The sequence below is a fragment of the Papaver somniferum genome, chromosome 7, assembly GCF_003573695.1.
Source record: "Papaver somniferum cultivar HN1 chromosome 7, ASM357369v1, whole genome shotgun sequence".
In the NCBI taxonomy this organism is placed as follows: Eukaryota; Viridiplantae; Streptophyta; class Magnoliopsida; order Ranunculales; family Papaveraceae; genus Papaver; species Papaver somniferum.
The window spans coordinates 218,104,432-218,126,675 of record NC_039364.1 but is presented as its reverse complement, the minus strand read 5'-3'; the positions used below and the strand labels follow the sequence as shown (position 1 = coordinate 218,126,675).

The window sequence follows — 22,244 nt, the reverse complement described above, 5'->3', positions numbered from 1 at the left end:
TAGAGATAATTAACTGATGGTCTATACTAGCAGGGCTTCCTATCTAGGAGCATTAATTATCTGAGAGTTGAGAAATGAACTTGCTGGAGTATCATATCTCTATATAGTCAGGGAAAACCTGGTTGCATCCTGAAGACGTTGTCGCTCTATACTAGCAGGCATGTGTCTAGGAGCCGCCCAATCTTTCGATTCTATATAGAAATAATTACTGAAATTGCTCAGTATTCATGAGATGTGTCGTGGTCCAGCTGGGAGACTACACATCTACAGATACTCTGAGAGACATCCTTCTCAGTCAGAGGTTTTATGGCATGAGCTTTCATGCTTTATTGAGAGACATGAGTCTCAATACTCATCCAACTGCCGGATCCGGAGCATAAATAATTACTGAAATTGCTCAGTATTTATGAGATGTGTGGTGGCCTCAGATGGGAGACTGCACATCTACATATACTCTGAGAGACAGCCTTCTCATCAGAGATTTTATGGCATGAGCTTTCATGCTTTATTAGAGACATGAGTCTCAATACTCATCCAATTGTCGGATCCGGAGTATAAATAGTTAGGGTTTTAAATTTTACCCTTGTCGAAAATCCACCATCTACAAATGGTTTTAGGAAATATCTAGGTTAAAGGAGAATCGACTCTAGTATGCAACTAGTATCACACAAAAGGTGTGGGGATTTTGGTTTCCAGTTGCTAGAGTTCTCCATTATATAGTCTTCAAATTAGGGTTTGATAACTTTGAAGCAGAGCAATCAATATTCATCGTTAGATGAAATCCTGATTAAAGATTCAAGCTAAGTTTGCTTAAAACTAAAGCAATATATCTCCACCGTTAGATGGTTTTAGCTTGTTACACACAAATGAAATATACCTCATCTAGATATGGGTAACCGTACCTAAACGTGTATATTGAGTTGGCTCAACAATAGTTAACCAAAGTTATCCCTATGAACACTTTTCTATTAACCTCATTCATCTAACACTTCTAGATCAAATGATAATCAAATGAATCTAATTGTGTTACTCATAGAGTTGTTCAATTGTTTATATTCTCATAGAAGTATACAAGACACAATTGAAGAAAAATCGGATTGATTCAAAAGAATCAGTTCATGAACATTTAAATATTTTTTTCTTATTTTATAAATATATTTATTCATGAGTATGAAATCATACTTAACCAATTTTATAATTTAAACCAAATTAATTTGCAAACGAGTACGCAAACTTAAGTTCCGGACATTGGTCATGTACGACAGTTCGCAAACGGGTACGCATACTGTCGCTCTGGACCGAACTCAGATAAACCATTCGCAGATGGGTATTCAAACTTGGTTCCCGGACTTCGACAGTAAAAACCGTTTGCATACTGGTATGCACACTTGGCTCCCGCATCTGAATCACACTACAACATTTTTCATACTGGTATGCATACTGTGCTATATCCAGACATTGGTTAATTGTTCTAAACTCTCATTTCAACCATTGAAACATACTTAGAAGACGATAATAGTTGTCTCACACAAACTAATAGCTCATAAGTAATTTTCAAGTGACTGAATGATTAATACGAAACATTTCGAGTCCACATCAAATGACTGTCTCACACAAATCATATAAGATGTTTTAAGGCAATTTTCACATGATCATCTTTTGATTTGTCGTTTAGTTTCCAACAAATAAATCGTTTCCAACTAAACTCGTCAAGAATAATGATGAATGTAGCTAAGGCAAAAAGTTTTCCAACACATATTTCGAGAAAGATATAAGCGAGTAAACTCAGCTCGAAATATCAAATGTGTATAATTTAAAGTCTATATAGCTATATGACTTAGTCTCAATAGGAGATAGAATAAAATAGACTTCTGAGTGATAGATAAGTTTTAGTCTCCACATACCTTTTGTTGATGAAGTTACTCCAAGCTCTCCTCAGTAGATCTTCGTCTTAAATTGATGAATATCGTGAAGTCTAAAGCTCAACTACACATTCTATCCTAGTCAGAGACATCGCTATAAGTAGACTAGAAATCAAGAATTATAGTTTTGACCACCTAAACTTGATAAAGAAACTTGAAATAGCAACGCTTGCGAGTTCGACCGAGCAGTGCTCTAACAAAGAGAACCAAAATTTAGGGGGAAATAACAAGTATATAGATGCAATAAGAAGAGAAGCGGATAATTAGTAAATGGAAAATTTTGTATAGGATTGATGGGAATTAAAGGTTGGTTGACTTTTTCAGTTTGAATTTCTCTAGATAAGGATGAGAGAGATAGAGAGAGAGTATTAGAATACATCATGTTTTATGGAGGTACATCTGATGGTTGAAAAGTCAGATCCCCCTCCATACTTGATAAATTATGTGGTGGAAAACACATTTTACGGTTTTAAAATGCTTTAATTAAAGACATCTTACATGCTGGACGTGGTGAACCCATTAGGAATGTTTTAGGTCTTATCCCTGTTTATATTACGGTGAAATTGATTATTCCTAAGCAAGTCATCGGATATTGAACCAAATTATTATGAACTTCTTGTGGGGACATGACAAAGAGTTGAGACGCTTACAAGCACAAAGAAGATGGGGAATGAGATTAAGATCGCTAGAGCACATAAACAGGGTTGTGGTACCAAATCTCGGACGAACTCAATGAACCTGAGGCCTTATAGGTTCAGTTGATATGTGCCAAGCATATGCTCAATGGGAACCTTGTGGAATATGAATAAAGTTGTATGAGCTTCAAGTGCATGGAAAACTATATTAGCTTTTAGGCATGATCTCAAACAAAGGTGTTCATGGATAGTTGGGGATGTTAGAGATATAAATGTTGGCAATAGTACAAGAGTATAAATATTTTCAGTGTCTGCTATGATATATGTATGTGTGTGTTGTTAGTTATTCTGTTACTAGTTAACAGTTCTGTCTGAATCCGTACAGGTCTTATAATTCCGTGACAGCCTTTCTTTGTATCTGTGTTAGCCTTCTCCTATAAAGGCTTGTACTTATTTTACTTTCTTTGTAATGTGATCAAACCATTCCTATCCACTCATTTCAATATGGTATCAGAGCCGATTAGGGACTGATAACCAGTTTAGAGCTTCCGCCATTAAACCTTCAATTCAAGCTTCTGTTCTTGAAAATTTCTTGATTTTTTCTTCTGATTCGATATGGAATCAAGTATTACTAAAGTTCCTTTACATACTATAGCTCGTATAGTTCCTTCTAAACTTCAAGATCATAATTTTCTAACCTGGAAATCGTTATTACTTCCTCTTTTTCAAGAGATACAATATTCTTGGATATATTGATGGATCTAAAATATGTCCAAACAAATTTTTGTATGCACAGAGAGGTGCAACTCCTTCTAATACTATTAATCCTGAGTGGATCAAGTGGAATGAAGAAGATCAAACACTCATCTTATGGATTCAATCAACAATCTCTAAGAGTGTTATCTCCTATATAGCTGGTCCGACTACCTCTTATGAACTTTGGAGATCAATTGAAGAACAATTTGCTACAATATATTCAACTTATGTTATTCAACTACGAACCAAGCTCTCATCTATTAAGCAAGGTAATTCTACAATGATCAACTATCTTAATGAAATCAAGAAAATATCTGATTCCTTGTATGCTGCTGGTTCTCCTATTTGTGAATCTGAAATGATTGTAATTGTTCTCAATGGACTTGGATCTGCTTTTGATTCTTTATCCACCTTAATTCGAATTCGTAATCCACCAGTTACTTTAGGAGAATTACACAACCTTTTGTGGATTGAAGATATTGTCTTGTCAGAAAGAGCTAAACATGTAGTTAATTCAGAAAAGCAAAAGCTTTTGCTGCTTTTAGAGCAAATAGGTCTTTCTCTCATAAGAATAACAATGTTAGATCCAATTTTCATTATCATTCAAGACCTCAAACTCGTTCATATTATCCAACTACATCTATCTTCATCCAATTTTCATTCAAAGTCTAAAAATCCATTTACTCCACCAACACAACCACCACAACCACCATCTCCCGCTTCTACCAGTGGATCTTTCAATATGAGACCAAATAGACCAACTTGTCAAATATACTTCAAGTTTGGTCATTCAGATATTGAGTGGATTCAACCATGAACTTTGCTTATCAAGGTCGACCAATTCCTTCAAATATTCATGCCATGTTAGCCTCAGCAGATGTTCTTGGTGAGAATCCATGGTACTGTGATTCAGGTGCAACAACTCATATTACTTCAGATTCTTCTGATCTTCAAGACTTCCATTCTTACACAGGCAAATGGTGAAGGCATGCCAATATCTGATATAGGTAATTCTTCTAAATTTTTAAATACTAATGTTGTCAGTTTACCTAAACTATTACATGTTCCAACTGCTTCACATAAATTGCTATTTGTCCATAAGTTTACTAGAGATAATAATCTCAGTATAACATTTGAGGGTGACTATTATTTTGTGAAGGATCTCAAATCTGGGAAGAACATTTTCCAAGGGCAAAGTGATAATGGTTTATATCCTTTACATCTGTCAAAAATTATATTATGAAGATGAAGATAGTGCTGATGAAGAATCGGAAATGTGTGGGAATAGTGATCAGGAATTTGTTACCCCAGTTGAGCCTTATAATGATTATATTATTTCTGGTTCAGATCCTAATAATTTTAAAAATTATTCACCTATTCAAAAGAACGAGGATTTGACTAGAGATACCCCCGTTTTACACGATGTAGTATGTCTTGTTTACGAAACCAAGAAAGGTTTAGAGGAACCGGTTTATCCTGAGAATACTGTTTTAGAGTCATACGATTTAGAAACAATAGTCTTAGATGAACTCGTAGAGGTGAGTGAGGATGCACCGCAAGATTACAACTTAGAAGAATCAATTGCCCATTTTCAAGAATCTGATGACCTACAAATTAGGGAAGTTGTGACTAGTCTATCTAGAGACACTGAAAACTCTAAGTTTGGGGGTGAGTATCATCCTCCATGTGATTTAACTCTTAGTAAGGTCCCTCACTTGGGACTTGACATCAATGCCTCAACCATCTTACAAGATTATCTTCATACTCGTTTTCCAGAACCTAATGATATCCAACAAGAGTCTCAACTGTTAGAAACCCATCCTCTGGTTGATGTGGTTAACCCAGAAAATAATACCAAGATCGATTTTGTTTTCCTACCAAATAGTTTTCTTCCAAATGTGCGAACATATAGATTTCAAATGTGTCGAATATTAAGTTGTGAGACTAAACCTAAATGCCTTAGGAATTAGAATCGACACATTTGCTTAAGAATGACCACTACTTTCAGTGTGGTCAATTATGTAAGTCAAACTTGATTGACTTAGAGGATCCTTAGTTTAGGTTATTATTTTTTGTGATTCTAAGTTCTTATTTGAGTTTTTCCAGACTCTAGGACCTAATAATTTGGATCCAACCTATGAGGAAATGCATCCGAGGAAAATATTTTATTTAGACCCTTTCATAGAACCAGAACCTGAACCACAATTAGATATAAATATCTTAATCAGGAAACTAGATAAGGGCATGTTATTCTTGTTCACTTTCTTGGGCTATTGTAGTTTCCCTTGGTCAACTCTATTTCGTTTTGAAGACCCACAGTTATTCCGACTGTTACTTTACGGTTCGAGTTGACTAATCCTTTCCTAAGTCTGGATGAAGACTTTAAACTTAGCACTTCTTGGGAGGTAACCCAATCTCATGCAACCCGGTAATATCCTTCCTTCACTCTTTTGCTTCAAATAATAACTGTCTCTCCTTGTGCATGCTTTTAATTTCATCTTTAGAACATTGAGGACAATGTTAATTTTAAGTTTGGGGGTATGGGAGAAACTTTTTAGTTGCAATAAATAAACTCCAGAGCCTAGAAATTTATGCCTATTAAGGATAGCACTAACCAATCTAAGTGGATGGAAACATTTTTGTTTTAGGAGTTGAGGAACCAATCTGACTAGATGGAAACATCTATAGAGTCTATTCATAAAAGCACAGAGCTCAGGTGTTAGAAATAACATGATAGTTTCGCCATATCTCGTCGAGTCCTTTTCACTTTCTATTTTTTCTTTTATTTCAAGTGATTTGGTGGGGCACACGATTCAAGTTGTTACCTTTACTAGGGTGAAATAGAGTAACTGAGTTACCTTTTCAAAAAAAATAAAATAAATTAGGCCGGACCAGTTAGACCAATCGGAATAAGTATTAACACTTGTATAGCAATATGCGTGTGTCCTCCCTGTTTCCGTCGCCTAAGCAAGCATGGAATGCAGGACCCGTGGGAACTATCGTGTAATCTGCTGAAAAGAAGCATGCGCTTGGATCAAAAAGATCTATTCATGCCGTTAAGTTAAAAAAAATGGTTATTGTTATGTGTAGTCAACTGCTGGTTCCCTTGTATTTGCCAGTTTGTTGATCTAGATTTAAGTTATTGACCACTGGTTCCCTTGTATATGCCAGTGTGTTAATATTAGTCAGACCGGTATCTCAGTCATTTAGGTTAGGTTCATCTTGGCAGAGGCCTTCAGACAGATATGGGACACACCGTTCGCTTTTCAATCATCTTCTTAATCTTTTCATGTGATTAGTATGACTCCGAGTATGATGTCCATCGTGAAACTATCTTAGTAGAGCTGTCACTTATATGAATTTTAGTATGCTTGAGTGCAAACTCGTATACAGCAATTGGAATTTCGCATCAGGGTACTTCCTCCTTTAATTAATAAGTATGCCAACCAAGGAGGTTCTTTAGTGCTTTCCAAGATTTTTCGTAGATAGCTAGGGTCTGGAGTATTGGTTTTTGTGGGTACACCTCTGATAAACCCACCCGAGATCAACTCGGTCACTTTTCAAGAATAAAATTTTCTCGAGGACTAGCAAATAATAAGTTTGGGGGTATTTGATAGACGCATTTATGTGTCTATTTTGATCTCTTTTATGTATTTTATTAGTACCCATTTGTTCTCATTATGGTGTTTTTATGTTTGTTTAGGTGTTTTTGGAGAAAATACCCTTGTATGGAAAGAGTTGCTCAAAAAGTGATGATTTACACCCCGGAGAAAAGTACTAAAGGCACCCCAGAAATGTCCTGGAGGCGCCCCAGAAATGTACCGGAAACGTCCCAGAAATGTCCCGGAGGAAACCACAAAAATTACTTTTTCAACCCAAGAATTACTATTTCAGCCCAAATTACTAAGGGGACACCAAGACAGGATAGGGGGACACCCCTCTTCTTCATTTGAATATCGATTTTGGCGGGAAAATGTTCACAGCACATGAGAATTTTCGATCGAAGAAATGAAGTAGTGGTAGGTCGATTCAATGGCTGAATTTTGGTATAAAGATGTGATATGACATAGGGAAGACATTTTGGGCATCGAATTTGATCGACATTGGCTGGAAAGCTCGTTTTAATTCACGAGCTCAAAACAGAGCAACATGAACTGAACACGAGCTCAATCGTGTTTCTGCTATGCATGGAGTGATGTGGAGGCGCGGGCAAGCTTCTGAGGCGTGGAGAAACTAATTTGGAGCGTTTTGGGAGCGAGTTAACGTGTGGAAATTCTATAAATGGTAAGTATTCTCATTTCTGGGCAGCAAAGAATAATCGAATTAAAGAGAAAATATACGCAATCAATGGTCGGATTTCTTGCTCCAAAACACTATAAATACAAGTATCGGTCATTAGGAAGAGGCTGTCGAGAGTTGGGAGAGAGTTAGAGACGTAAAAATCAAAGAACCAGACGCTGTGAAGAAGTTCCTGTTGCTGCTGGAACTGAAGAACACGAAGAACATTGGACGAGGCAGGAAAGTCGTTAAAAACCGTCGCTTTATTGCGACACTTTTCCACTCCTTTCCGCGACTGAGTCGTTGTACCAACAGCACTATATCCGTGTCGTTGATTCTGGACGCCTTCTGTGGGTCGCAGAATCCTGTTTTATACTATTTACTTATCTTTCTCTTCATTGTAAAACACTTTTGAGCATCAATGAAATTCTTTGAGAGGTTTTCCAATATGATGAGCGACTAATTCCCTCGTAACCAAGGCAATGGAGGAAGCTATTCACGCAACATAAATGGGTAACTATTTCATTTAATTATATAATTCACCTAATCGCTGCTTTTGCAGAGTTTTAAATTATTTGAACGATTGTCTTAATTATTTGTTATTCAGTTTGATAGGTTATACTTGGTTAAATTTCTTGATAATCTATGCTTAAAGTTTACAAATAAAATTTGAGAATTTGTATGATTGATAGTGAATTAAAGATAAAAGAGGACTTAAGAATAAAATAGAGTTTTGAAATATTTATCAATCAATTTTGCGTAATAGTGGAATCTAGTGTCTTGGTTACCTCTCGCACCCATTGTTAATATTTTTGTATATATAATTTTATCAAATCTTGAAATTTAATCTTCACAAGTCCGAGAGTTCGAATCCTCATTACTACAACAACCCCGTCAAAAAATAAATTATCAATACCCTTTCTCAATGATTCTTTGATGGAGAAAGAAGACAAGATTGTCAGGCTGACTGAAGAGCTGAAAAAGGAGAAGGCGGCTTTGCAGGTCTTGAAGGACGCAGAGGAGAAAAATCCTTTTTTGCTGATTTTCTTTGATTTCCTTTTCATAATCTCTTGATCTTCTGAACTTCTGAGAGATGCGAGGTTTTTATTTGGGTTTTGGTATTAGCTGATTTTGGATTGGTAGATGATTGAGGATTTTCTTTTGGATTTGAAGAGATTTTCTTTAAGAAATGTGAACTGAATTTTAATAAATTGTTGAATTCAAATACTGATTGCAAGTATTGCAAACGTTTTGGAGGAATTGAAATACAATGAAAGAAAATCCTAAATGCCAAATCCGGACATCATGAATGCTCAAACGTCCAGTACCTCGAATACCCAATAATTTCAGTCAAATTCCTTAAGCCAATTCTCGTGAATTATTGGCAGGGTTCTGCCATCTGTGTTGATCAATTTGTAGTATCCTATGGTTATGGATTTAGCAACCATAAATGGTCCTTCCCAATTGGAGCTCCTTGCAGAGTAGAGATCACGTTTAGTTGCCTTGAGAACCAAATCTCCTTCCTCGAATTTGTTCAGTTTAGTAGTTCGCACCTTGAATATTTTCTGTTGATTCCATAGCTGTGGTACATATGGACACTCACGCAGAGGGGAGCATTCATCATACTGTCGGTCATGCTTAGCCATATCTTCAGCAATAAACCTCTTGATAGAATGATCAATTTGGAGAGGCTCTGAGCGTAACCATTTGGTATAATATTGCTGAGGTGAGACTATCCATTCGTAGCTTTTGGTAATCGCCAAGTTGTTAGTAGGGAGAAGTCCCCGGACCAGAGTAGTATATTTCAACATTGGTATTATTGGCGCATGAAGAGGAATAAGACTTGCATGAATACAGAACCTTTTGACGAAAGAATGGGCACTCTTTCCAGGCTTCTGCATGAGTTATGTCAAGGCTTTAACTTCCTCCAGATGCTCGAACGGGGGAGTATCCTCCATTTCTTCTGAGTCATATCCCGCTTCAACAGCAGGACGTGTTGAAGGCGTGGGAGCCCTCTTTCCGGCGTGAATCCAAGCTCGTCCAAGGATCATGTCATATCCTGGATCTTCTCGGATTATGTAAAACTTGGTCTCAGTGCAGACCAAATTTTCTTTGACTTTGAGAATGATATAGCCATACGCGTCTCTGGAAACCCATTCGTGATCTCTGATCGCCATGGGATCGTGAGTAGCCTCTTGTCGAGTAATGTCAGCGACTCTGAGAGTTTTAAAGGAATGATGTTGACGGCAGTGTCGACATCAACAAATGCTCTCTTGAATTTGTTTCCTTTAATACGCATTGTGGTGAGCAGTCCCCAGTCATACATTTCTTTGTCAGTGGTTGAAGGTTCAGGAGGTACTTCTGAAATCAGCAGGTGTTTTCCAGATACTATGTAGTTCAAATCCGTGAACATGTCTCCCCTTTGCGCCCTTGACAGATAGAATAATTTGCAGACATGCTCTATCAATGACTGGACTGCTTCCTTGACTAGTTCTTCAAAGATGGAGAAAGTTCTGACTGGGAGGGGATCTATGTGTACTCCTTCAGCCCCCAGATTAAGTTATCCTGACTCAACCTTTTCCCTAAATATGTGTTTCAAAACTTTGCAGCTACTTGTGGGGTGATTGACGAACCTGTGGAAGCGACAATAACGAGGATTCTCCATATCTTCCTCAATTGGCTCTCTCCTGACATATGGCAATTTGATTGCACCATCTTGGATCCAAGCATCCAGTAGTTCGATCACTTCTCCAATGGGGAGAGTAAAGTCAGGTGCCTCTTGATCAGGAGTCTCTGTACGTTGGCCATGGGCCTGTGCTTCTGGTTTGTCCTTCTTTTGTGTCTTTGGAGGAGCTGAGGTATGCTTACTCGGAGGTTCGGACTTGCGTTTTCTCCCTTCTGCAACATCGTTTGCGGAGGGCTGCAGGTTGTACTTCTTGTTGATCAGACGTCTGCTTCCTCGAGTGTCTCGTGATTCTTCAGTCTTTGTAGATTTTGCCCTTTCCAACAAAGCAGGTGCAGTAGCCGCCGATCTCTTCGCAGCTTCGTGAAGTTCTGAGAAAGTCTGAAAACGAAGATTTTCCAGTAAGGCTCTGTAGATCGGGATCATGCCATTGATGCACAAATCTACCAGCTGCTGCTCCGTGACATTTGGATCATGACAGTCTAGGGACTGAACTCTGAATCTTTTCACGTAGTCATTGGGATTTTCACTAACCCTCTGAAACATTCTCCTAAGATCAGAGAGAGTGACTTGTTCTGACACAAAGAAGTACTTCCTGTAGAAGGCGTTAATCATTTCTCCCCAATTGTTGATAGTCCCTGATGCGATGTTGTTGTACTAGGTGTATGCCCTGCCTTTCAAAGATTTTGAAAACTCTTTGAGGCGAACAACATGGTTGTGTTCATGTTCTCCCAAGGCTTCCAGGAAACGAGAGACATGTTCTCGAGCATTGCCAGTTCCATCATACAAAGTGAAAGTCGGAGAAGTGTAACCTTTCGGAAGAGGGATCCTTTGCGTAGCAGCAGGATATGGAGGCTGGTGACGATGGACAGGTGATGTCTTATCCTTCCACGATTCTCCAAAAGGCGCTCCAAATTTTCTCGAGTAATGAAATTTGATGGCTCCTTTGTTGATGGATCGTCTGCGGCTTTGCGGACTTCGTCGTCATCAGCCGTATGAATTGGAATCACCTTAGGATCATCATCTTAGGATTTATTCTTTTCCTTTCCTTTTTCTTGAGTTTTCTCTGACATCTTGTCAGTTAGAGTCTTCAGATAATTAAACAGCTCCTTCTGTGTGGTAGCCATATCGGTTTGATTCTGTGCAAGGGTCTCTTGCACTTTGATGAGATCAGCAATGGTAGGTGATGGGTTTCCTATGATTTCCTCAGGGTGTCGGCCGAACAGAGGATGACCTTCCGTGTTAGCGTGAGGAGGAGTAATATCATCACCGCCAGTGTTAGAGGACGTAATTGTTTCCGGGATATCCTCATTGTTGTTGTTGCTAGTGCTACCATCGTTTGTGTTGGAACCTGTAACTAACCCAGACCTAAGACCAGCCATCTTGTGAAATTGTGAGATTGCAGCCGAGAGATTAATCTCCCACTGTGGTCGCCAATCTGTAGATGGGGAAAAAAGATTTGCTGGTTTTTACGGAATTGAAGAGTCGAACGTGTGGAGACTCCTTGAACCGAGCGAAATGTTGAACCTCACACAGATGCACTGCAATAAGGGAGTGCTTTAAGTTCGAGAGATCAATCTGTAAGACCCCGGCCTAAACCAAGAACAATGGTCGTTCTAGAGTCAATTCGTTCACAAGAGAGGATGGGTTGATCTGTAGGAGGAAAGCTGAGAAATGCGTGAGATCAATGGTGATCTGAGATTGTAGGTGTGTTGTGAATTCAGTGTAAGAACACTCTAAATGATTGAATTTCGCTCAATTGAGAGTGATTGCTCAGACGATGAGTTCGTGTAGACGAAAGATTGTCTGTATGAACTTGCCGAGAAATTCCTTGTTTATACGAATGTTCGAGTATTCGAATCTTGTCTTTTCAATCAGGATTCAGAGACATTTTATAATGCCGGAGTTGAAAACACCATGATCCCATGAAGTGTGAGAGTTGCTGGAATCAGAGAGTGGGGAAGTGGGAAATCGTGTTAAAACCAGTTGCTCATCGTGCGGAGACTTGGTTAATTTTCCACCCACTACTTTGCTGACTCTTCCAACTAATTGCACGACTTGCTCACATTCTCGTCGTGGGTGAACACACGTGTCGTAGACCGCCAGACCAAAACCCTAGTTAATATCCCCCCATGTGGCATGATTGATATCTCGTGATTGTGGAGTCAGTTGCTGACTTTATGGGACGATGAGTCCATGTATTGCTGAGTTGAAGATGATTTGCAAATATTCTGAAACTCATGAATTTGAATATGTCTGCTGAGACGAGGTATTATTATGTTGATTACCTAAGACGAGCAAACTGTGTTGCTGAATTTTTGAATATTGATAGTTGAATCAATATTCTTGAATCTGAACAAATATTGCTAATTCGAGCAAATATTGCCGATTTGAGCGAATATTACTCGTTTGATAAATTGTTGGTAGCATGACCAATAAAATATCAATTTAAGATACTGACTGCTGGGTCGAGTATAATAAATAAAAGTGTTGAGCACGAGATCAACATAAAATTATTAGTATTTGAATCCGCTCAGAATCATGTTTTTTCAGAGTTCTGGATTCAAAACCCTAATTTTAATGAAATGATGATTTATTGAAAATCAACCGCAGAACGAAGCAGGGACCGGCTACATGGGATGATGACTCCACCATGTAACGCCCAGATGCTCGAATGAGAAAAATACCAAAGTCTCTTGAGGACAAGTTGGTGAAAAATGATTAAATGTTGGTTTAATCATTTATTAAAATAATGCTCGTGTGAGCGACAGACAACAAAACCTAGCCATGAAAAGATGAGGGACCGACCAAGAGGTCATGAGACCGGCTCTTGGTGGTCGTGGGACCAATTCATGGTCGTTTGAGCAAACCTTTAATTGTTTGAAAAGAGTTTGAACCTAATATGAGCAACTGAGCAAATTAGGTTAAAATAGTTAAAACATGTGGGAGCATCCACTTGCAAGCCTCAGGGTCACCCTTGGTCGGTCAAGGGGATGCGCCCGTGTCACCATGGTGTCCGTGTCTCAGTCTTGAGAGTTTCGATATTTTCCGATGCGCATTTGAGCAACATTTTGAGAAAATATGAAGAATTCAGGGTTTTGCTGAAACTAGGAAAATACATGAGATGATGAAAAATAATTAATAAAATAGGGAATTTCAAGGTGTGGGACCGGCTACGGCTAGGGCATGGCCGGCCGGCTGACAGTCACGGTCCCACACACTTTTCCCAGTTTTATGTATTTTCTCTGAATTGAGGGAAATTCCATGAAACTGGAGAGTTTTATGAAATTAGGGAACTTCCATGAGATGAGATAAATAAAATAATAATAAAATAGGGAATGATGGAGTGTGGGACCAGCAATGGCCAAGGCATGGCCGGACGGCCAACAGGCACGATCCCAGGGCATTCTTCCCAATTTTATGTAATTTTCATGATTTTAGGGAATTTTCATAAAATCAAAGAGTTTTGTTGAAACCAAGGTATTTTGTTGAAATCAGAGTTTTCATGGAATGAGGAAAACAAAAAAATAATAATAATAAAATAATAGGCGTGTGGGACCGGCTAGGGCATGATCGGCCGGCTAGGGCCCGGTCCCACTAGTTTTCTTAATTTTATAATATTTTCATGGTTTTAGGGAAAATTCATGAAATCATGGAATTTTCATGGTTTAAGAGAAATAATAAAATAATGGGGACGTGAGGTGTGGGACCGGCCACGGCTAGGGCATGGTGGGCCGGTTGGTGCTCGATCCCGTGACACCTTTCCCTAATTTTATTATTTTCTTGACATAAAGAAATATCATGAGATTAGAGAATTTCCTTGAATCGAAGGAGATTTGCTCGAACGAGAGAATTTTCATGAGATCAGGAAAAATAATAAAATATGATAAAAATATAAAATTGGGCGTGGGACTAGTCACGGCATGACCGGCCGGCTGGTGAGCCCAGTCCCTGGCGCCTTTGCTAATATTTTAATTATTATTATTTTTCCTTCCTATTTTCCATAGGTTCATCGTTCATTCGTATTTTTGAAATGCTCGTTTGCGCATTCAAATGCTGGTTGTGCATTATTGCTAAGTACATTGCACCATTTTAGTCAGGGCTTATTCGATGCTCAGATGCCTGTTTCGTTGAATATTTATCACTAACCCTTGGAATTCTGCTGGGAATAACCACGAATTGAAGTGACGAAATATAACGAAGAATCGTAGAATATTGTTGGATATTCAGGAGATTAGAGATAATTAAATGATGGATCTATACTTGCAGGGCTTCCTATCTAGGAGCATTAATTATCTGAGAGTTGAGAATATGAACTTGCTGGAGTATCATATCTCTCATATATAGTCAGGGAAAACCTGGTTGCATCCTGAAGACGTTGTCGCTCTATACTAGCAGGCATGTTGTCTAGGAGCCGCCCAATCTTTCGATTCTATATAGAAATAATTACTGAAATTGCTCAATATTCATGAGATGTGTCGTGGTCACAGCTGGGAGACTACACATCTACAGATACTCTGAGAGACATCCTTCTCAGTCAGAGGTTTTATGGCATGAGCTTTCATGCTTTATTGAGAGACATGAGTCTCAATACTCATCCAACTGCCGGATCCGGAGCATAAATAATTACTGAAATTGCTCAGTATTTATGAGATGTGTGGTGGCCTCAGATGGTAGACTGCACATCTACATATACTCTGAGAGACAGCCTTCTCAATCAGAGATTTTATGGCATGAGCTTTCATGCTTTATTAAGAGACATGAGTCTCAATACTCATCCAATTGTCGGATCCGGAGTATAAATAGTTAGGGTTTTAAAATTTTACCCTTGTCGAAAATCCACCATCTACAAATGGTTTTAGGAAATATCTAGGTTAAAGGAGAATCGACTCTAGTATGCAACTAGTATCACACAAAAGGTGTGGGGATTAGGTTTTCCAGTTGCTAGAGTTCTCCATTATATAGTCTTCAAATTAGGGTTTGATAACTTTGAAGCAGAGCAATCAATATTCATCGTTAGATGAAATCCTGATTAAAGATTCAAGCTAAGTTTGCTTAAAACTAAAGCAATATATCTCCACCGTTAGATGGTTTTAGCTTGTTACACACAAATGAAATATACCTTCATCTAGATATGGGTAACCGTACCTAAACGTGTATATTGAGTTGGCTCAACAATAGTTAACCAAAGTTATCCCTATGAACACTTTTCTATTAACCTCATTCATCTAACACTTCTAGATCAAATGATAATCAAATGAATCTAATTGTGTTACTCATAGAGTTGTTCAATTGTTTATATTCTCATAGAAGTATACAAGACACAATTGAAGAAAAATCGGATTGATTCAAAAGAATCAGTTCATGAACATTTAAATATTTTTTTCTTATTTTATAAATATATTTATTCATGAGTATGAAATCATACTTAACCAATTTTATAATTTAAACCAAATTAATTTGCAAACGAGTACGCAAACTTAAGTTCCGGACATTGGTCATGTACGACAGTTCGCAAACGGGTACGCATACTGTCGCTCTGGACCGAACTCAGATAAACCATTCGCAGATGGGTATTCAAACTTGGTTCCCGGACTTCGACAGTAAAAACCGTTTGCATACTGGTATGCACACTTGGCTCCCGCATCTGAATCACACTACAACATTTTTCATACTGGTATGCATACTGTGCTATATCCAGACATTGGTTAATTGTTCTAAACTCTCATTTCAACCATTGAAACATACTTAGAAGACGATAATAGTTGTCTCACACAAACTAATAGCTCATAAGTAATTTTCAAGTGACTGAATGATTAATACGAAACATTTCGAGTCCACATCAAATGACTGTCTCACACAAATCATATAAGATGTTTTAAGGCAATTTTCACATGATCATCTTTTGATTTGTCGTTTAGTTTCCAACAAATAAATCGTTTCCAACTAAACTCGTCAAGAATAATGATGAATGTAGCTAAGGCAAAAAGTTTTCCAACACATATTTCGAGAAAGATATAAGCGAGTAAACTCAGCTCGAAATATCAAATGTGTATAATTTAAAGTCTATTTAGCTATATGACTTAGTCTCAATAGGAGATAGAATAAAATAGACTTCTGAGTGATAGATAAGTTTTAGTCTCCACATACCTTTTGTTGATGAAGTTACTCCAAGCTCTCCTCAGTAGATCTTCGTCTTAAATTGATGAATATCGTGAAGTCTAAAGCTCAACTACACATTCTATCCTAGTCAGAGACATCGCTATAAGTAGACTAGAAATCAAGAATTATAGTTTTGACCACCTAAACTTGATAAAGAAACTTGAAATAGCAACGCTTGCGAGTTCGACCGAGCAGTGCTCTAACAAAGAGAACCAAAAATTTAGGGGGAAATAACAAGTATATAGATGCAATAAGAAGAGAAGCGGATAATTAGTAAACGGAAAATTTTGTATAGGATTGATGGGAATTAAAGGTTGGTTGACTTTTTCAGTTTGAATTTCTCTAGATAAGGATGAGAGAGATAGAGAGAGAGTATTAGAATACATCATGTTTTATGGAGGTACATCTGATGGTTGAAAAGTCAGATCCCCCTCCATACTTGATAAATTATGTGGTGGAAAACACATTTTACGGTTTTAAAATGCTTTAATTAAAGACATCTTACATGCTGGACGTGGTGAACCCATTAGGAATGTTTTAGGTCTTATCCCTGTTTATATTACGGTGAAATTGATTATTCCTAAGCAAGTCATCGGATATTGAACCAAATTATTATGAACTTCTTGTGGGGACATGACAAAGAGTTGAGACGCTTACAAGCACAAAGAAGATGGGGAATGAGATTAAGATCGCTAGAGCACATAAACAGGGTTGTGGTACCAAATCTCGGACGAACTCAATGAACCTGAGGCCTTATAGGTTCAGTTGATATGTGCCAAGCATATGCTCAATGGGAACCTGTGGAATATGAATAAAGTTGTATGAGCTTCAAGTGCATGGAAAACTATATTAGCTTTTAGGCATGATCTCAAACAAAGGTGTTCATGGATAGTTGGGGATGTTAGAGATATAAATGTTGGCAATAGTACAAGAGTATAAATATTTTCAGTGTCTGCTATGATATATGTATGTGTGTGTTGTTAGTTATTCTGTTACTAGTTAACAGTTCTGTCTGAATCCGTACAGGTCTTATAATTCCGTGACAGCCTTTCTTTGTATCTGTGTTAGCCTTCTCCTATAAAGGCTTGTACTTATTTTACTTTCTTTGTAATGTGATCAAACCATTCCTATCCACTCATTTCAATATGGTATCAGAGCCGATTAGGGACTGATAACCAGTTTAGAGCTTCCGCCATTAAACCTTCAATTCAAGCTTCTGTTCTTGAAAATTTCTTGATTTTTTCTTCTGATTCGATATGGAATCAAGTATTACTAAAGTTCCTTTACATACTATAGCTAGTATAGTTCCTTCTAAACTTCAAGATCATAATTTTCTAACCTGGAAATCGTTATTACTTCCTCTTTTCAAGAGATACAATATTCTTGGATATATTGATGGATCTAAAATATGTCCAAACAAATTTTTGTATGCACAGAGAGGTGCAACTCCTTCTAATACTATTAATCCTGAGTGGATCAAGTGGAATGAAGAAGATCAAACACTCATCTTATGGATTCAATCAACAATCTCTAAGAGTGTTATCTCCTATATAGCTGGTCCGACTACCTCTTATGAACTTTGGAGATCAATTGAAGAACAATTTGCTACAATATATTCAACTTATGTTATTCAACTACGAACCAAGCTCTCATCTATTAAGCAAGGTAATTCTACAATGATCAACTATCTTAATGAAATCAAGAAAATATCTGATTCCTTGTCTGCTGCTGGTTCTCCTATTTGTGAATCTGAAATGATTGTAAGTGTTCTCAATGGACTTGGATCTGCTTTTGATTCTTTATCCACCTTAATTCGAATTCGTAATCCACCAGTTACTTTAGGAGAATTACACAACCTTTTGTGGATTGAAGATATTGTCTTGTCAGAAAGAGCTAAACATGTAGTTAATTCAGAAGAAGCAAAAGCTTTTGCTGCTTTTAGAGCAAATAGGTCTTTCTCTCATAAGAATAACAATGTTAGATCCAATTTTCATTATCATTCAAGACCTCAAACTCGTTCATATTATCCAACTACATCTATCTTCATCCAATTTTCATTCAAAGTCTAAAAATCCATTTACTCCACCAACACAACCACCACAACCACCATCTCCCGCTTCTACCAGTGGATCTTTCAATATGAGACCAAATAGACCAACTTGTCAAATATACTTCAAGTTTGGTCATTCAGATATTGAGTGGATTCAACCATGAACTTTGCTTATCAAGGTCGACCAATTCCTTCAAATATTCATGCCATGTTAGCCTCAGCAGATGTTCTTGGTGAGAATCCATGGTACTGTGATTCAGGTGCAACAACTCATATTACTTCAGATTCTTCTGATCTTCAAGACTTCCATTCTTACACAGGCAAATGGTGAAGGCATGCCAATATCTGATATAGGTAATTCTTCTAAATTTTTAAATACTAATGTTGTCAGTTTACCTAAACTATTACATGTTCCAACTGCTTCACATAAATTGCTATTTGTCCATAAGTTTACTAGAGATAATAATCTCAGTATAACATTTGAGGGTGACTATTATTTTGTGAAGGATCTCAAATCTGGGAAGAACATTTTCCAAGGGCAAAGTGATAATGGTTTATATCCTTTACATCTGACATCTTCACCAACATCTACTTCAAGAGATACTACTTGAAAAGTTACTGCTTTCTCTGCTTCAGGAGTTACAGCTTTATCTGCTATGAAGACTTCTTCACTTTTACTTCATAAAAGACTAGGACATCCATCATTTCAATCTATGCAAATATTGAGTCATCTAGAATCCTTTCATTCCAAGTCACATTTTACATGTAGAGAATGTCAACTAGGAAGAGCTCATAAGCTTACCTTTACTATTTCTAGTATCGTGTCCAATAAACCACTGCAATTATTGCACATGGATCTTTGGGGACCTTTCCATGTTACTTCTTGTAATGGTTTCACATACTACTGTAATATCATTGATGATTTCAGTAAGTATTGTTGGATATTTCCATTAATAAGAAAGTATGGTTTTATATCTATCTTCAGTTCTTTCAAGAGTCAAGTTGAGAATTACTTTGATCTTAAAATTAAGGTGATTTGATCGGATGGTGGGGGAGAGTTTATAAACAATAAACTTAGTAAATTTTTATCTACTCATGGAGTACTTCATCAATACAGTTGTGCATATACTCTAGAACAGAATGGAGTAGTTGAGAGCAAGCACAAACATCTTATTGGTTTATGCAGAACTTTATTGATTCAATCCAATCTTGCATATTGTTATTAGGTAGATGCTTTGCAAACAACAAATAATTTGGTTAACAGATTACTTAAAGCTTCAATTTCTTTTAAGACACCTTATGAGAAACTTTATGGTAGTTTATCCAACTACTCTACTCTTAGAGTTTTTGGTTGTGTGTGTTATCCATGGCTCAAACCTTATACTCACTCCAAACTAGAACCCAGAAGCAAAGTGTGTATTTTTCTTGGTTATTCTTCTTCTCAGAAAGGCTACAGGTGTCTTGAGCCATGTTCAGGAAGATTTTTTATTTCAAGACATGTTTCATTTCATGAAGATCAATTTCCTGCTTTACAGTTCAAGCTTGACAATATTTCCAATACTGCTTCTTAGTTGTCTCAGCTACAGCCTACAATTTTTGAGTCAGCTTCTGCTTCATCTGATATCACCACTACTTTAATTGTATTACCTGCTTCAACTGAAATAACTACTTCAACTACTTCACCCGAAATAAATGTTTCACCTGAAATAACTGCTTCACCTGGATTAATCACTGCTTCACCTGGAGTGTCTGCAACTTGACCCGCATCAACTGAATTATCTACTACTTCAACCCCTACAGTAACAAATGCTCATTCAATGACAACAAGGGGTAAAATGGGGATATTCAAACCTAAACCACCTAAGCTCTCTTCAGTACTAAGTATCCAGTATCTGCAGCTCTTTTGGCCTCAGTTGAAGATAGTATTCCTAAGACAGTAGCACAAGCTAAGAAACATCCAAAATGGCTTCATTCTCTAGTCTCTAAATGTTCTGCTCACAAAACAGCTGGTACTTGGACATTAGAACCTCCTCATCCATCTCAGAATTTGGTAGGATGTAAATGGGTCTTCAAAATTAAACACAATCCATATGGCACCATTGATAGATTCAAATCCATATTAGTGTTAAAGGGTTATCTTCAGCAAGAAGGAATAGATTATCAAGAGACTTTCAGTCCAGTTGCAAAGCCAGCAACAATCAGAATTGTTTTATCTCTTGTTGTGCATCACAACTAGCCAGTTAAACAACTTGACATAAGCAATGCATTTCTTCATGGTGATCTTAAAGAGACTGTTTTTATGACTCAACCACCAGGATTTGAAGATCCAGAGAAGCCTCATTGTGTTTGCAGATTACACAAATCTATCTATGGGATTAAACAGGCTCCTAGAGCCTGGTATGAGAATCTTATGGAGTCACTGCTTGCTTTGGGGTTTGAGACATCACTAGCTGATACCTCACTCTTTACTTTCAAACAAGGGTCTTTTTTTATCATCATTCGCATCTATGTGGATGATATACTTATTACTGGCTCTTCTCTGCAAGCTTGTAGTTAGGTCATTTCTCAACTATCTCTTTCTTTTCCAGTTAAAGATTTAGACCCTATTCATTACTTCTTAGGACTGGAAATTAAAAGAAATGATAATGTAATGCATCTTTCTCAAACCAAATACATTTTGGATTTACTCAAGAAGACCAACATGTTAGATGCAAAACCATGTAACACACCAGCTATTGCATATTCAAAAATGAGTAAGTTTGATGGTCAACCCTTGTCAGATGCTACAGATTATATATCATTAGTTGGTGCTCTTCAGTATGTCACATGGACAAGACCTGATATTAGCTATGTTGTTAACCAAGTTTGTCAACATATGATCAATCCTATTGATGTTCATTTAATAGCTGCTAAGAGGATTTTAAGGTACTTAAAACACACTCTTGATCATGGAATTATCCTTCAGAAATGAATGCAAGCTATCTCTTCTTTCTCAGATTCAGATTGGGCAGGAAATCCAGATGACAGGAGATCTACCAGTAGGTACTGTGTGTTTTTTGGTCCTAATCCTATTTCCTGGTCTTCTAAGATGCAACCAACAATTGCTAGGAGTTCTACAGAAGATGAGTATCGTTCTCTGGCTCACACTGCAGCTGAGGTATTGTGGGTGTGTCAAATTCTCAAGGATCTCAATGTGTTTGTTTCTTCCTCTCCTTCACTGGGTTGTGACAACAAAAGCTCTATCCCTGTTGCTTCTAATCCAACTCTACATGGCGGAATGAAGCATGTTGCTATTGATTTTCACTTCATTCGTTGAGATGGTTCAGTCCAAAGTTTTGTGCCTTCACTATGTCTCTACAGATGCTTTGGTTGCAGATGTTTTCACCAGAGGTCTATCAGCAGCTCGTTTTGAGTTTTTACGTGACAAACTGAAAGTGCAGTCACTTCAGTTTGCGGGGGGATAGTACAAGAGTATAACTCTCTTCAGTGTCTGCTATGATATATGTTTGTGTGTGTTGTTAATCATTTTTTTACTAGTTAATAGTTTTGTCTGAATCCGTACATGTCTTGTAATTCCGTTAACGGTGACTGCTAGCTTTGACAGCCTGTCTTTGTATGTGTGTTAGCCTTCTTCTATAAAGGCTTGTACTTATTTTATTTTCTTTGTAATGTGATCAAACCATTCCTATCCACTCATTCAATAGGCAAGACCTATGGATCCCAACTATTACCTGTTTCAGACGTAAAATTGACAATAT

The 22,244-nt window shown here is 37.5% G+C and overlaps 1 protein-coding gene across 1 annotated transcript; it reads left to right on the top strand.

The window, feature by feature from the left end:
* Positions 1 to 21,457: 21,457 nt before the first annotated feature.
* Positions 21,458 to 21,950, top strand: LOC113295953 (uncharacterized mitochondrial protein AtMg00810-like). Its single transcript, XM_026544283.1, has 2 exons — positions 21,458 to 21,643; positions 21,813 to 21,950. Exons 1-2 carry the CDS (start codon positions 21,458 to 21,460, stop codon positions 21,948 to 21,950), a joined length of 324 nt encoding a protein of 107 aa, XP_026400068.1.
* Positions 21,951 to 22,244: the final 294 nt, after the last annotated feature.

Coding starts and splice junctions, on each gene's coding strand:
- LOC113295953 (XM_026544283.1), top strand. CDS start 21,458: ATGCAAGCTATCTCTTCTTTCTCAGATTCAGATTGGGCAGGAAATCCA. Junction 21,644..21,812: donor TGGCTCACACTGCAGCTGAG/GTATTGTGGGTG, acceptor GAGATGGTTCAG/TCCAAAGTTTTGTGCCTTCA.